Source organism: Aedes albopictus, chromosome 2 (genome assembly GCF_035046485.1).
Source record: "Aedes albopictus strain Foshan chromosome 2, AalbF5, whole genome shotgun sequence".
Lineage (NCBI taxonomy): Eukaryota > Metazoa > Arthropoda > Insecta > Diptera > Culicidae > Aedes > Aedes albopictus.
The window spans coordinates 176,615,754-176,630,383 of NC_085137.1; the positions used below are offsets into that span (position 1 = coordinate 176,615,754).

The 14,630-nt window shown below is 37.7% G+C and overlaps 3 protein-coding genes across 5 annotated transcripts in view; 1 reads left to right on the forward strand and 2 right to left on the reverse strand.

The window, feature by feature from the left end:
• LOC109397521 (pH-sensitive chloride channel 2-like) overlaps positions 1-14,630 on the reverse strand; it is a 67,739-nt gene that overhangs the window by 14,247 nt on the left and 38,862 nt on the right. Inside the window, exon 1 of one of the 3 annotated variants that reach the window (XM_062850778.1) lies at positions 3,676-3,901. The exons of the other annotated variants lie outside the window; for them this stretch is intronic. Coding sequence (XP_062706762.1) covers positions 3,676-3,856 — 181 coding nt within the window. The 5' untranslated portion in view covers positions 3,857-3,901. Of the gene's footprint in view, positions 1-3,675; positions 3,902-14,630 lie in introns of those variants that run through there. 3 annotated transcript variants of the gene reach the window in all.
• Positions 1,146-2,467, forward strand: LOC115258564 (zinc finger protein 32-like). The gene is made up of 2 exons (XM_029858744.2): positions 1,146-1,400; positions 1,469-2,467. Exons 1-2 carry the CDS (start codon positions 1,254-1,256, stop codon positions 2,414-2,416), a joined length of 1,095 nt encoding a protein of 364 aa, XP_029714604.2. The 5' UTR covers positions 1,146-1,253; the 3' UTR covers positions 2,417-2,467.
• LOC109397522 (zinc finger protein 678) lies at positions 10,952-12,241 on the reverse strand. The gene is made up of 2 exons (XM_019669823.3): positions 12,022-12,241; positions 10,952-11,956 (listed from the first exon to the last, which is right to left on the reverse strand). The coding sequence occupies exons 1-2, from the start codon at positions 12,169-12,171 to the stop codon at positions 11,015-11,017; spliced, it is 1,092 nt and encodes a 363-aa protein (XP_019525368.3). The 5' UTR covers positions 12,172-12,241; the 3' UTR covers positions 10,952-11,014.

The window sequence follows — 14,630 nt, forward strand, 5'->3', positions numbered from 1 at the left end:
CTTGATAAATTTAATTGGAAAACAAATATTTCCGTAAGGCCGACCGCCACAAAAAAAAAAACAAAAATTTTTACATTTGTTTTTAACATAACCTATCAGAAGATGCATGTTTGTCTCAAAAATGGATTGAATTTGCTTCAAATGTGACGTTCGATTTGCTCCAAACAGCTTTATTTTTGGTGCCAGAACAAATTGACAATTTATTTGAGTTTACCTGAAATATTTTTGATTTTACCATGCTTTTTTCTGCGTGCCCGACGTACGTCCGACACACGGTTTAGGAGAAAAATCGATTTTCGCGTGTCAAAAATTCCGATTTTCAACTGCACAAACAATATGAAGTTAGGAAATCATTTTTTTTTTCAAAACTAAAAAAAAAACATTTCACTGCAATTTTTTTGTTATCCATTTCCTACCCACGGTTTTGAACGGCTATTTCTATGTCAAGAAAGCGCCTCCTGTGCTTGAACAAAAAATATTGTAAATTGATTAAATTTTTCGAAACAACAAAAAAGGTGTATATTAATAGAAGTTTGATTGTTTAAATAGTTCCTTTATGTTCACCGAATATGCAATTGCACCAGCGCTCACGAAAAATCAACCATTGACCATTAAAAGCCGCTAAACCATCAACTGATGCAACGGGATTGCCTGACGATGTGAATCTTTAACGTCTTGAACTCATTGAATTAAAAAGATACACGCTAAGAAAATGTTACTCTAAAATGAGTAAGATTCACACAAAACTGAGCTAAACTGGGACAGCTCAAAAAATGAGTAAATTGCATTTCCAGCGATAGCGCTAGCCCAAGTGCAAAAATTCAAACAGTTTAAGCCGTATAATATTCTTCACATCATCAAGAATATTATACAGCTTAAACTGATGAGATTTTCGCACTTGGGCCAGCGCTATCGCTGGAAAAAAAATTTACTCAATTTTGAGTTGTCCCACTTTAGCTCCAAAATGAGTGAATTTTCTGACCGTGTAGGTATTTGAAATCTTTATTGCAATTTGCAAAGAAAGATGTTCAAACCGATTTTGTACATTTCCCAGTTTAAATTTGCCATAAAAATTGGAATTTTCATTTATTCATATTTTAGTACAAGTACCTGAACTTTGACAAATATGTTATGTTTATGTGTTGCTTTTAAATTAAGTTTGTGTTTATTTTGAGCTGTGCTATCTTGCACAGAGGGACAAATTTCAAAATTTCACAACATAAGCGATTGTTATTGAAATTAAGATCAGGAAAATGTTGCAACAGAGTGATATCAAAACGGAGCAGTTGTCTGAAGCTACCTGCCGGCTGTGTTTGACCGATAGCGATAACTCACAGTTCATATTCGAAAGCGATTCCATATCGCTAGATGTTTGGATTGAAGATCTTACATCTTTGAAGGTTCATTCAAATTCGCTTAAAATTGTACTGTTGAGGAAATAGTTATCGTTAACATGTTTATATTCCAGATCACTAATATTCCCAATGCTCCTGCATCGTTGTGTTTAAACTGCAGGAATACTTTGAAGAATTTCGAAGATTTTCGTAAAATGTGCTTTACAAACAATGCCACTTTTAATGAGCTGTATGTTGAGAATGATCCACAAAACTATATATTGCATTCTGAGAATAATTCAAAAGACGTTGCCGAACAAAACGTGTTCGAGTATATGAATTCCAAATCCCCTGAAATGGTTGAATCTTTGCGTCCTGATTCATTGGTGACATTGAAGATAGAAATTGACGAAAGCTCAATTGATCAAATTGAGGAGCGCAAACCAGAGCCAACTGGACAAATACAATTTGACGAATCCTCCTTAAGCTCAATTGATCAAGTTGAGGAGCGCAAACCAGAGCCAACTGGACAAATACAGACCAAAGATAAACCGGCCATTCGGGGACAAAAGATTTGTCCGGTATGCAATCGGTTAGTCAGCGCATTGGGCAAACATTTGACAACCGACCACAAGAACTATCAACCATTCCAATGTGAGTACTGCTCGAGAAGATTCAACGCCCATGGGAACCTGCTGAAGCACATCCGGAGACATTTGCAAATGAAAACGCATATCTGCCCTCACTGTGAAAAAGGCTTCACGAACACCGGCGAGTTGAAGGTTCACATCAGAGTTCATACCAACGAGAAACCCTATACCTGTAGCGAATGTGGTAAATCTTACAAAACATCCGGGATGCTGTGTAGGCACGTGCAGACACACGAGGGAAGACGACCACACACTTGTGACATTTGCCAGGCCAAATTCTATACAGTTGAGCACATGAAGCGCCACAAGACGCTACATACGGGGGAGCGACCGTACAGCTGTAATGTTTGCAACAAAAAGTTTACCAGGCCAAGCGCTGCCCGGGTGAGTGCTCACAAGTGCATTGGGAAGAACGAGAAAGTCGCGGATTAATGGATGTATGCATCGAATTTAAAAAAAAAAAAATGTAAATCTCATTAGGGACGTTGAACTAGCTATTTTTTTATTTTAATAAAGAAAATATAAAGTGACCAGACGTCCCGCGTTTCGCGGGACAGTCCCGCATTTTGACCAAATGTCCCGCGACAAATTATGTCCCGCGAAATGTCCCGTGTTCGTCTCAAATCGTAAAAATGTCCCGCCTTTGAAAAACATTCAACAAGCATTCAAAATATTGTAGTAATTTCAAAGCCAAAATAGTCAAACCGGTTTTGTACAAAGCACAAATCACATCAAACATATAAACGGAGCTTTCAACATCAGAGTTCAAAAACTGAGAGATTTTTGCGAGAAAGTACATGAAGATTCTGGGTTACAGTAAAGTATGAACTGTTGAAAGCTTTTTTTTTTATCGAGCGATAGCAGTCCAAGCATATTTTTTTTTTATTTTTGAATAAAAAAATCGAATATTTGGTTGATTTTTTTATTCAAAAATAAAAGTAGTGGTAGTAGACGAAACTGTCTCAAGTTCAAACTTCATGGTAGAAAACTACTTTTATTACTATGTAAGTGAGCACTGCGCACTGTCAGATGAAAAATCTGGAGGGAAATCGTTGCTCGAAGTTTTCCAAGCCCAGTATAGTAAACTTTTATCGGAAATTTATTTTGATTGTGTTATTTTTTTCAAATGGGTGAATATCAAAACCTTCATTGACTGGCAGGCGGTTCAAACGAGTACGCTCGTAAATTAAATTCATCCAATAAGTTAATCAATATTGACAGAGAAGCATCCGAGCTACTTAAGTAAATAGTACGCAAATGACAAAATTGGACAAGCAGGTTAAAATTTTCAGGCACTTTGGGGGTAACAATAACCTCAAAAAATTGTGGAGTTCACGTCATGCTTGTCAGGCAAAAATGCTGTAATAAATGATTTTTGTTTCAGTTGTGTACGAAGTTTAAACCACCTTGTTTTTAATTTGGAAAGCAATTGAGAGTTGAAATATTAAAATCCTTTTTGACAGCTAGATTTAGTTATCAGATTTCTTTTGGAGACTGTAAAAAAATGTGTATGAGTTTGCCCACTTCTGCGAAGCTTACAACGCAGAAAGATATGCTTGGTAGAAGAAATGAGTGCTTCATTCTACGAATAAAAAAAAACGTTACGTATTTGTTATCAAAAAAAAAATAAGATCATGATTCACCTTGTAGGGATTGAGATGGATACTAGGAAAGCGAGGTTGGGAGCTTACCTACCGGCTGTGCCATTGTCCGGACGGACACCGTGGCAATCCGGGTCAATCGATTCCGCCGGCCGAAATTCTTCATTAACGAGGAAGGATGCAAATGATGCAACCTACTCGTACAAAACACTTTACAAGACTGACGTTTCATTCCATCCTGATTGTTTGCTTTGTTTTTCCGGTGGCGCATCACCGCTGCTAATGCTATATGCCCTGTTTCTCGCTTTCCTAGTATCCATCTCAATCCCTACATTCTCCTTCTGTCCTACTCTATCATTTGTTTAAATCCATTTTAACTTAAACTCTTTTTTTTTTTCTTTTAACTACTATCAAATATGTTCATATTCACGATATAATCGACCATTTCTATCAAATTTTTTTCGCATGTTACCAAGAAGCATCACCTATCCCAAGTAACCATGACGCTGGATATAGAGCATTAATTTCTCTTTATATTATATTATATGACATGCGATATAAAGTTGTTTTGTCATATAGGTACCATTAAAGTAGGTTTAAAGTCGAAAGATGCGCTACTATTGTTGATTTAAAGCAAGCTTTACTGTGGTGATTGCTAAAGCATATAAAATGCTTGTACCATATAGCTAATGCAATGAAATAGTATGGAATGCATACTTAAGGCATCATGTCAACAAAAGAAAAAAAGTTTTTTTTTTTATTTTTCTGTCTATTTTTATCTTCTCATACCTGTTCCGATACTCTTACACTGATGTTTTTTATTCTATTTCGGGAATTAAACCTAGACTGCTGAAACTGGACCGCGATGAAACTCGGACGCGCTAACGCTGTGCTACGACTACCATGTATTTTGCACCTGGAAAAATGTGCAACATAAAGTAACGTATACTCAGCTCGTGCTTTATTGAGTTGTGTTTTCAGCAGCTCTAAAAAGTTGTGCTAGGATCTGAATGCCATCAGTTATCTTACTCTCCCAAATCCATTCGAAAACAAGAGGCTACAGAACCGATTGATTCCACAAACGAAGATAATATAAGGATATAAATTAGTCTGTGTTGATTCTGTTCTTATTGTTTTCATACGTGCTCACTTCTATCATTTCTTTTATGAAATCGGGGCACTATGTTAAATAAGGAAATCAATATCTCAACCCCACATAATCTTTGTTCCCTCAGCATCTGATTGTTTTCAAGTACCATACAGAAATAAAAAAAAACCATACGTGATATAAATTTTCAAACAGCAACATCTGAGCATAATAATCCAAGTTCTACGCAGCAATCCATGAAAATTTGGGTTTGATCTTCTTTTCTTTTGAATGGTTGTGTTTCTAAAAATGTTTTACAGATTTCTTTTCGAACTGAGGATTGTTATCTGTTTACAGCGATGAAAGCATTAGTAAAGGCATATATAAAGTAATAAATCCTTGCATTATTGATTGCCATAAAGCTTTTAACATGGTAATGCAATGAAGCATTATACAACGTCGCTATAGAACTATACCGAGCTGTCAAAATCCTATAATGCTTCAATGCTTTCATAATGTAAAGTAAACGCTTTATTACTTGACAGGTGTAGAATAAAAGTTATCTTGCATTAGCTAAACTATAATACGATTGAATTAATGTAATGATATAATGCTTGTGGTTACTTGAGATATCTCATCTTATTATTATTATTATTTTTTTTGACCACATTATTTTGCAAATTTTCTATTAACGATTAATTCAAGCTTAAATCATCATAATCATCATTCCTCATCATCATCCTTCACCATCATTCATAATCTTTCATCATCATTTTTTCAACCGTTATGAGCACATTGACGTCGTCGCCAAATTCGAACCATCTCTCGTCAAATCCAGCTGCAAAGTACTCAGAAGAAAGCATGAAGCCATTACTTTTCCGTTAGCAGTGACATCCAATGTTATAGAGAGAACGGACTCCCGGAAAAAGAGAATGCTGTCCAGGTAAGTTTACCTATCGGTTGAATTAGATATTTATTGATTTTGATGAAAGTTGCAATGCCAATAAAAATAAGAGTTCATGATAAATTCAACATTAAATACACGTTGCACAGGTTCAACCTTCATCATAGTCCATCATCACCATTCTTCATCACAATCCTTCATTATCATATTTCACCATCTTCACCATTATACTTCATCATAGTTCTTCATCCTTCATCGTTGTCCTTCATCTTTCTTCATCATCATTCTTCATCATAATCTTTTCTCACCATCTTTCTTCATCATCCCGCATCATCTTCCTCAATAATCGTCTTTCAATATCATCGTGCATAATCATCTTTCATTATTATCCTTCATCATTATCCTTCATCATCATATTTCCTCACCATCCTTCATCATAATAATTTATTGTCCTTCATTATCATCTTTTATCATCATTATTCATCACCATCCTTCATAATAATCTATCTTCATCATTTTCCTTCATCATTATTATTCAGCATCTTTTACCATAATCCTTTCCCAAACAATCCCAAAGTTATATAAGAGTTACTTGGGTCATCATTATCATCCTTCATCGTCATCATTCATCATCATCTTTCATCATCATCCTTAATCATCATCCTTCAGCATAATCCTTTATCATCGTTCTTCTTCAGCTGTCATCATCATGTTTCAGTATCATTCTACATCATCATATTGCAACATCGTTTTTCAACATTCATCGTTATAATTCACTATCATCCTTCATCACCATCCTTCATCATCATCTTTCATTATCATTATTCATTATCCTGCATCGTCATCATTCATCATCGTTTTTCATTATCATCTTTCACCTTCATCCTTCATCATCATTCTCCAGCATAATTCTTTATCATCGTCCTTCATCATCATATTTCTCCATCATCTTTCATCATCATCCGTCAACATCGTTTTTCAACATCATGCTTCATCATTCTCGTCATCAACCTTCATCATCATCCCTCAGCATAATCCTTCATCATGCTTTTCATCATTCTTCATCATCATCCTTCCTCATCAAATCCATCATCATCATCTCTCATCATATTCCTTCATAGTCATCCTGCATCATCATCCATCATTCATTCATCATCATTCTTCATCATCATCGTTCATCATTATCTTTCATCATTGTTTTTCAACATCATTCATCATCGTCATCGTCGGTTGTCATCATCACCCTTATTCATAATTTTTATCATCCTTCATCATAGTCCTTCTTCAATTTTTGTTTGTTTGTTTTTTTTTTATAATCTATATTGGTATCTCAATCAACTTTTGCATTCTTCAGCTGTTCTGTGTATTATTACACACTATCATCCTAATTTGGTAAAATAAATATAATCCTTCTTCATCATCTTTCAGTATAATCCCTAATCATAATTCTACATCTTCATCTTTCACCATCATCCTTCATCAACGATGATGAAGTTTTTCAACATCATCCTTCATCATATTAATTCACTATCACCATTTATCAATATCTTTCATAATCATTATTTATTATCATCTTTTATCATCAACCTTCATCATCCGGGGATGAACCAGCCTCGGGCTGAATTTCCTTACATAAAGAGCTAATAATAAAAACCTTCATCATCATCTTTCAGCATAATCTTTCATTATCATACCTCATCATATTCCTTCATAGTTATCCTTAATCGTCGTCCTACATCATCATCTTTCTGCAACAGCATCTTTCATCGTCATCCTTCATCATTATCTTTCATCATCATCCTTTATCATCACCCTTCAGCATAATTGTTCATCATCCTCCTTCATCATCGTCCTTCTTCATCACCCTTCATCATCATCCTTCATCGTCATCATTTGTCATCGTTTTTCATCATACTCTTTCACCATCATCCTTCAACATAATCAGTCATTATAGTCTTTCTTCACCACCCTTCATCAATATCCTTCATCATCTTTCACCATCATCCATCATAATATTTTTTTTTTTATCATCATTCTCATAATCACCCTTCATCATCGTCTTTCATCATAATCCTTCATCATGCTTTACACCACCCTTCATCAACATCCCCATCCTTTACCATCATCCTTCATCATCATCCTTCATAATCATTTTTCATCATTATTCTTATAATCATCCTTCATCATCGTCTTTCATCATAATCCTTCATTATGCTGTACACTACCCTTCCTCATCAACTTTCATCATCATCCCTCATCATATCCCTTCATAATTATTCTTCTTCATTATCCATCAGCATTATCCTTTCTCATCATCCTTCATCATAATCTTATCTCATAATTTTTCGTCATCATCCCTCATCACCATCCTTTATCGTCGTCCTACATCATCATAATTTATCATCATTCTGCATTAGCATGTTTCAGCATAATCCTTTATCATCGTCCTTCATCATCTTCCTTCATCCTCATCATCTTTCAGCATAATCCTTCATCATCTTTCACCATCATCCTTTATTATCATCCTTCATCATCTTTCTCCATCATCCTTCAGCATGATCCTTCATCATCGTTCAGCTTACCCTCTCGGGGGAATTCGCTTTCTCTCTCGGGGAAATTTGCTTTTTTTGGCTTACCCTATCGGGGTTATTCGTTTTTTTTTGTTTCGGCTAACCCCATCGGGGGAATTTACTTATAGCTTACCCTCTCGGGGGAATTCGATTTTAGCTTATCCTCTCGTGGGGAATTCGCTTTTAGCTTACCCTCTCGGGGAAATTCCATTTTTTTTTGTTTCGGCTTACCCTCTCGGGGGAATTCACCTTTAGCTTACCCTCTCGGGGGAATTCGCTTTTTTTGTTTCGGCTTACCCTCTCTGGGGAATTCACCATTAGCTTACCCTCCCGGGGAATTCGCTTTTTGCTTACCCTCTCGGAGGAATTCGCTTTTTTTGTTCCGGCTTACCGTCTCGGGGGAATTTACCTTCAGCTTACCCTCTCGGGGGAATTCGCTTTTAGCTTACCCTCTCGGGGGAATTCGCCATTAGCTTACCCTCTCGGGGGAATTCGCTTTTTTGTGTTTCGGTTTACCCTCTCGGGGGAATTCACCTTTAGCCTACCCTCTCGGGGGAATTCGCTTTTAGCTTACCCTCTCGAGGGAATTCGCTGTTTTGTCTCGGCTTACCCTCTCGGGAGAAATCGCCATTAGCTTATCCTCTCGGGGGAATTCGCTTTTAGCTTACCCTCTCGGGGGAATTCGCTTTTTTTTTGTTTCGGCTTACCCTCTCGGGGGAATTCGCCATTAGCTTACCCTCTCGGGGGAATTCGCTTTTAGCTTACCCTCTCGGGGGAATTCGCTTTTAGCTTACCCTCTCGGGGGAATTCACTTTTTTGTTTCGGATTACCCTCTCGGGGGAATTCTCCATTAGCTTACCCTCTCGGGGGAATTCGCTTTTTTTGTGTTTCGGTTTACCCGCTCGGGGGAATTCACCTTCAGCTTACCCTCTCGGAGGAATTCGCTTTTAGCTTACCCTCTCGGGGGAATTCGCTTTTTTTTGTTTCGGCTTACCCTCTCGGGGGAATTCGCCATTAGCTTACCCTCTCGGGGGAATTCGCTTTTTTTGTGTTTCGGTTTACCCTCTCGGGGGAATTCACCTTCAGCTTACCCTCTCGGGGGAATTCGCTTTTAGCTTACCCTCTCGGGGGAATTCGCTTGTTTTGTTTCGGCTTACCCTCTCGGGGGAATTAACCTTCAGCTTACCCTCTCGGGGGAATTCGCTTATTTGTTTCGGCTTACCCTCTCGGGGGAATTCGCCATTAGCTTACCCTCTCGGGGGAATTCGCTTTTTTTGTGTTTCGGTTTACCCTCTCGGGGGAATTCACCTTCAGCTTACCCTCTCGGGGGAATTCGCTTTTAGCTTACCCTCTCGGGGGAATTCGCTTTTTTTGTTTCGGCTTACCCTCTCGGGGGAATTCGCCATTAGCTTACCCTCTCGGGGGAATTCGCTTTTTTTATTTCGGTTTACCCTCTCGGGGGAATTCACCAGCTGCCTTTCCCCCTCCATTTCCTTCGAGAATTGGTTTTATTTGTTGCGGATTTCCTTTTTGATAACGAAATTACAAATATGAAAGAACCCTAATTACCGTAGGAAATTTCATGCCCCTAGAAATGATAAGCTCTCTGCAAATCTCGGCTGAGACAAACTATATTTGTTTCCTTTTGTCCGAGAGACCATCACTTCACTTACAGTTTTTGGAGTATTCCATTCAAAAAACAACCTGCGACCTTATGCAATCACCAATCGCACAAGAAGAACTACCGGGTATCCAATGAATATCAATTAAAAGGCCATACCATATCCATTATTACACTAAATCCTAACTCGTTGCAAAAGTAAAAACAAACGTCACCGCAATTTAACCTCGACGTTGCGCTGTTTCACTGTTTCGCCGATCAACAAATTTACAACGCTAACTTCCTCAAAACAACGAGCCAACCGCACGAGACCCGCCCCGCACCGAGTCTAAATAAAGACGCTCCGCTGGCACCTATCTGCTGCCACACATTTCGGGAAAAAAACGCCTTCTCCAAGCCATTTTTCACAAAGCCGCACGAGGCGCGCCCTGCACCGAATCAAAATAGACGCTCCGCCGGCATGCCGCAGCACCCATCTGCTGCCACACATCTCAGGAAAAAAGAACCACTTCCCTCCATCCATCCACCTGTTGGAAGCGAGGTTGGGAGCTTACCTACCGGCTGTGCCATTGTCCGGACGGACACCGTGGCAATCCGGGTCAATCGATTCCGCCGGCCGAAATTCTTCATTAACGAGGAAGGATGCAAATGATGCAACCTACTCGTACAAAACACTTTACAAGACTGACGTTTCATTCCATCCTGATTGTTTGCTTTGTTTTTCCGGTGGCGCATCACCGCTGCTAATGCTATATGCCCTGTTTCTCGCTTTCCTAGTATCCATCTCAATCCCTACACACCTTACCATGCATCTTTTCAAATTAATGTCCCGCGTTGGAGCTCTGATCATCTGGTCACTTTAAGAAAATAACATATGCTTGCAGTCATGCAATGGCAGGCGCTATTCTCGCTTTAAAATGGTAAGAACACATAAACTCATACACTGAAAATGCCTGTTAGTCTCACCTTTGTGGCCGTCTTGCTACACAATCCCCTATCTCTATTGTGTAACAGCAGGTCGGCTCCAGAGGCACGTTCTCCTTCATTTGGGAAATTTGTGTCATATCTCTATTGTGTTCGGGATTATTGGAAGCAGATTGATACGTTCGGGAGATCGTCTTTTTGAATCGCATGTCACGTTATTCACAATTTCATTAGCTTTAAATGTGTAAACTAAGCTAGACTAGATTAGACAGTCCATTGTATGTATTTCTTTTATATTAAATGTAATAGAAACAAAAACATTCTTAAATTATTTGAATTTTACTCTTTCCTTGAACTTTCACCGGTTTGCATTTGTGGGCCTTCAGATGTTCCCTTCTCATAAATCGTTCACCACAAGTATCACACTCGTAAGGATGCTCCATCGAGTGGAGTCGTTTGTGACGTACCAAGTGGCTTGATGTAGAAAATTTCGCCTTGCAATTGTCGCATCCGTACGGTTTCTGACCGGTGTGCGTTCGGGTATGACGTACCAGGTGACCGGATGTGACGAACGATTTGCCGCAATCAGCACACGTGAACGGCTTCTCCTGCGTATGACTTCGAACGTGAATTTTCAGCTCGGTTGAATTCGTAAATCCTTTGTCGCATTCACTGCACAGATAGGGCTTTTCTTTGGTGTGCAATCTGACGTGCTTCTTGAGATTACTCATTTGGTTGAACCCCTTCGAGCAGTATTCGCACTGGAATGGTCTAAATTCTTTGTGGATAAGTTTATGTTGAGCCAACCGGTTTACGTACTTGTTGCAAACTGTGCAAAACTTCTTTCCTGGGGTTTCTCCAGTTGTGGATTTTAAGTCCTTTTCTTCTGACGCGCTTTGATTTGTGCTGAGCTCAATTTCTTTGGAAGGATTCAAATAATATATCTCGAATTCCTCGGTCTCGTTATTCAAAGAATGTTGTGTTTCTATTTCGACAACCATGGCATTTTGTTCGTTGGCAATTCCTCCATCTACAATTTCTTCATCAATGCATGTGTACAAACACTCCTTTTCCGGAATCGACCCTTTGGTTTCGTCAGAGACGTGAAAAATCTCAACTATCTCGTTTGTTGTATCTATTGGAACATATTTCTCTTGAAAAGTTTTGTCATTAGCCAGACACATTGCCCGGAATGATTCAAATTCATCCAGACATGCTTTACATTCCGAGCACAACGAAGCAGGTGCATTGACTATATGTTCAATCTAAAAATGGGTTATAAACTTATAACCAAACCTCAAACTATTTAATAATCCTTTTAAAAATTTACCTTCAAAGAAGTCAGTTCACAAATCCATTCAATCATTTGATGGTTCTGATCTTCGAACAGAGGTTCATGTTGCTTTCGGTCTGTGAGGCATAATCTACATGTCCACTGGACCGGTCGTTCTTCTGTAGCTCCAACTTCATCGGTATGCATTGTAATTCAATTTTAGTTGATACTAGACAATAATTTTGAGGACGTAAAATTCAAAACAAAACACTCTCTAGCGATATACAATCACGATTAAGCATATTATGAGTTTTTATGTACTAACTCACGATTTTATGGTAAATTTCTACCAACAAGCGTTTGCGTTTGTTTTGTTTAGACCGTTTAGACCAAATCGTGATGTCAAAAAAAACCATACGACATTGGGTGCAAACAATATGATTACGAGAAAAAGGCGCACTCTGGTAAAAGATACGTACCTTCGCAAAAGACTTTTTTCTATGTTGCAAAACGAGTTACTTATATGCGTATGGTTTTGGGTAACTTTGTTGTTGTATTATTTATTTTTTGCAACTGCAACAACACAGTTACCCAAACTTTTGCTCAATCAGCATCAAATTAGGCACGAAATCATAATATCCACGCTGTTTGCACGATTACATTGCGGAAATGGAGATTGAATGAAGTTTCAAACGTTTATCAACGATATATTGATACTTGATACGACGTTGTTGGATTTGGTGGTTCGGACCTCCTCAAAGAAACACGCAATTCTCTGATGGTGATAATAACTTGAAGCTGTAATGAATAATGGTCATAATGTATGGGTGATCTAACGATATTTAATTGCTTACAATTTGGTCTCTGTAGAATACGAGGTATTCGGAATATTTAGGGATACCAAGTTCTTACAGTTTAGAATAATATCCAATCTTTGACACACATGTTTATTCTCGTTCTTTTCGCTGTCACTCCCCGAGTCTAACTGCCTATCCAACTCAACGCTTACTCTGTTCTCCCGAACCCAACACTTTATGCTTAGAGTCAGATCCTACAATCCCCCCTAGCTTTTATAATAATAATGTGTCATTATTTCAATAGTTCATGTGCTCAATTATTTCCATCGAATGATATTTGTTCTGAGATATACGCAACATATTTTTATGCTCTAATGCTACTAGAATACTGAAACCCTAGTTGTGTATTGTTTCGACTATAGTATAGTATAACCGTAGAGTATAACTATGTATGTGCATTACAATACTATCCTATAACCTAACTATATGCTAATGATTCTGTCACAAATCGTGGTTCCTATATTATAACCCACCTAGCTCTCCTACCGTTGAATTACACTTTTCCAATGCTGTCTTCCGAATCATTCAATAACTAGTTTAATACAAATGCTTGTCGACTCCAACATCCTATTCTATAACTCTTACATATAACATTTTTTTAATCTGTGAATGCATTGTTCTAATTGGACATTTGTGGCCTCAAGCATCAGAAGATCGGCTCCAGAGGCATGTACACCTCCACGTCTGTGGCTTTGTATATCTTCATCCTCAGTCTTCAGTATATTGTTGCTAGTGATTGTTCTGCCTGCATGCACATCAACCAGGCTCTTCCAAGTTCCAAGGTCTATTCTTCTCCTTCTTAAAACATGTTCTTTTAGTTGTTTTTTTTCGGCTGCAAGAGAAAAGTCGGGTGTATAGAGGTATATTACGTATCTTACTCAAAACTAATATTTAAGGCAAACCAATATCTTCATGCACCTGACCACGAACTCATCCAGGGAACCTCTAAAACAATATCTTCGACAGGGACTGGATACTAAAATATATAAATATTATAAATATTAAAAATCGATAGATTGTGGTCACAGTCGGTAGATCCAGTGATACTTTTTTTATTTTGTATTCTGTTCACTTCTAACCAATTCTTTTAAATTTAACTTCAGAAGATCCCTCAAATATAATTTTTAAGACAATTACCGAATAAGTTAAATAAATTAAAAAAAAAACATTAATACAGAAATGCTTTACGAAGTTTATAATTTGCTCAAGTAGAATTTCTTTTTATTTCTATTTCTCCTAATAAACTAATAATGAAACTGTCATCTGCGTTTTGAAAAGATTTGTTTCACGTAAAGCACCTACGACTGCATATTTATCATGAATAATTCTTTTATCTACTTAAGCACCTCAAAACGCTGCAGGTTTGGTTGTAGAATTATTCAAAAGATTCGACTTTCAACAATCCTTCGAATGCTTTTAGTTCGATTTAGTCAATCCTTCAAACCCTACTGATCCTCGCTGAATCCTGACGTCATTGGTTTGTATTCCGCAATCATTTGAACACTATTTGTTCGATATTAATAATTGAAGGTATGCAACTTACTGTTTCAATTTTAACAATCCTTTGAACTATATTAATTCAATTTCATCAATTCTTCGAACGCATGCGGGTTTAGATTCAACAATCTTTCGTTTAAAGATTCAGCTTTAACGATTCATTGAATGTTGATAACTCGTTTTCGATACCTTGAACAAACCAATAAAATAAACCTTGAATCGAAACAGTAGGATTTTGACAATCCTTCGAACTCTACTTGTTAGATTTTAACAAATCTTCGAGCGCTTCTTGCTCGATATTGAAAATCCTTC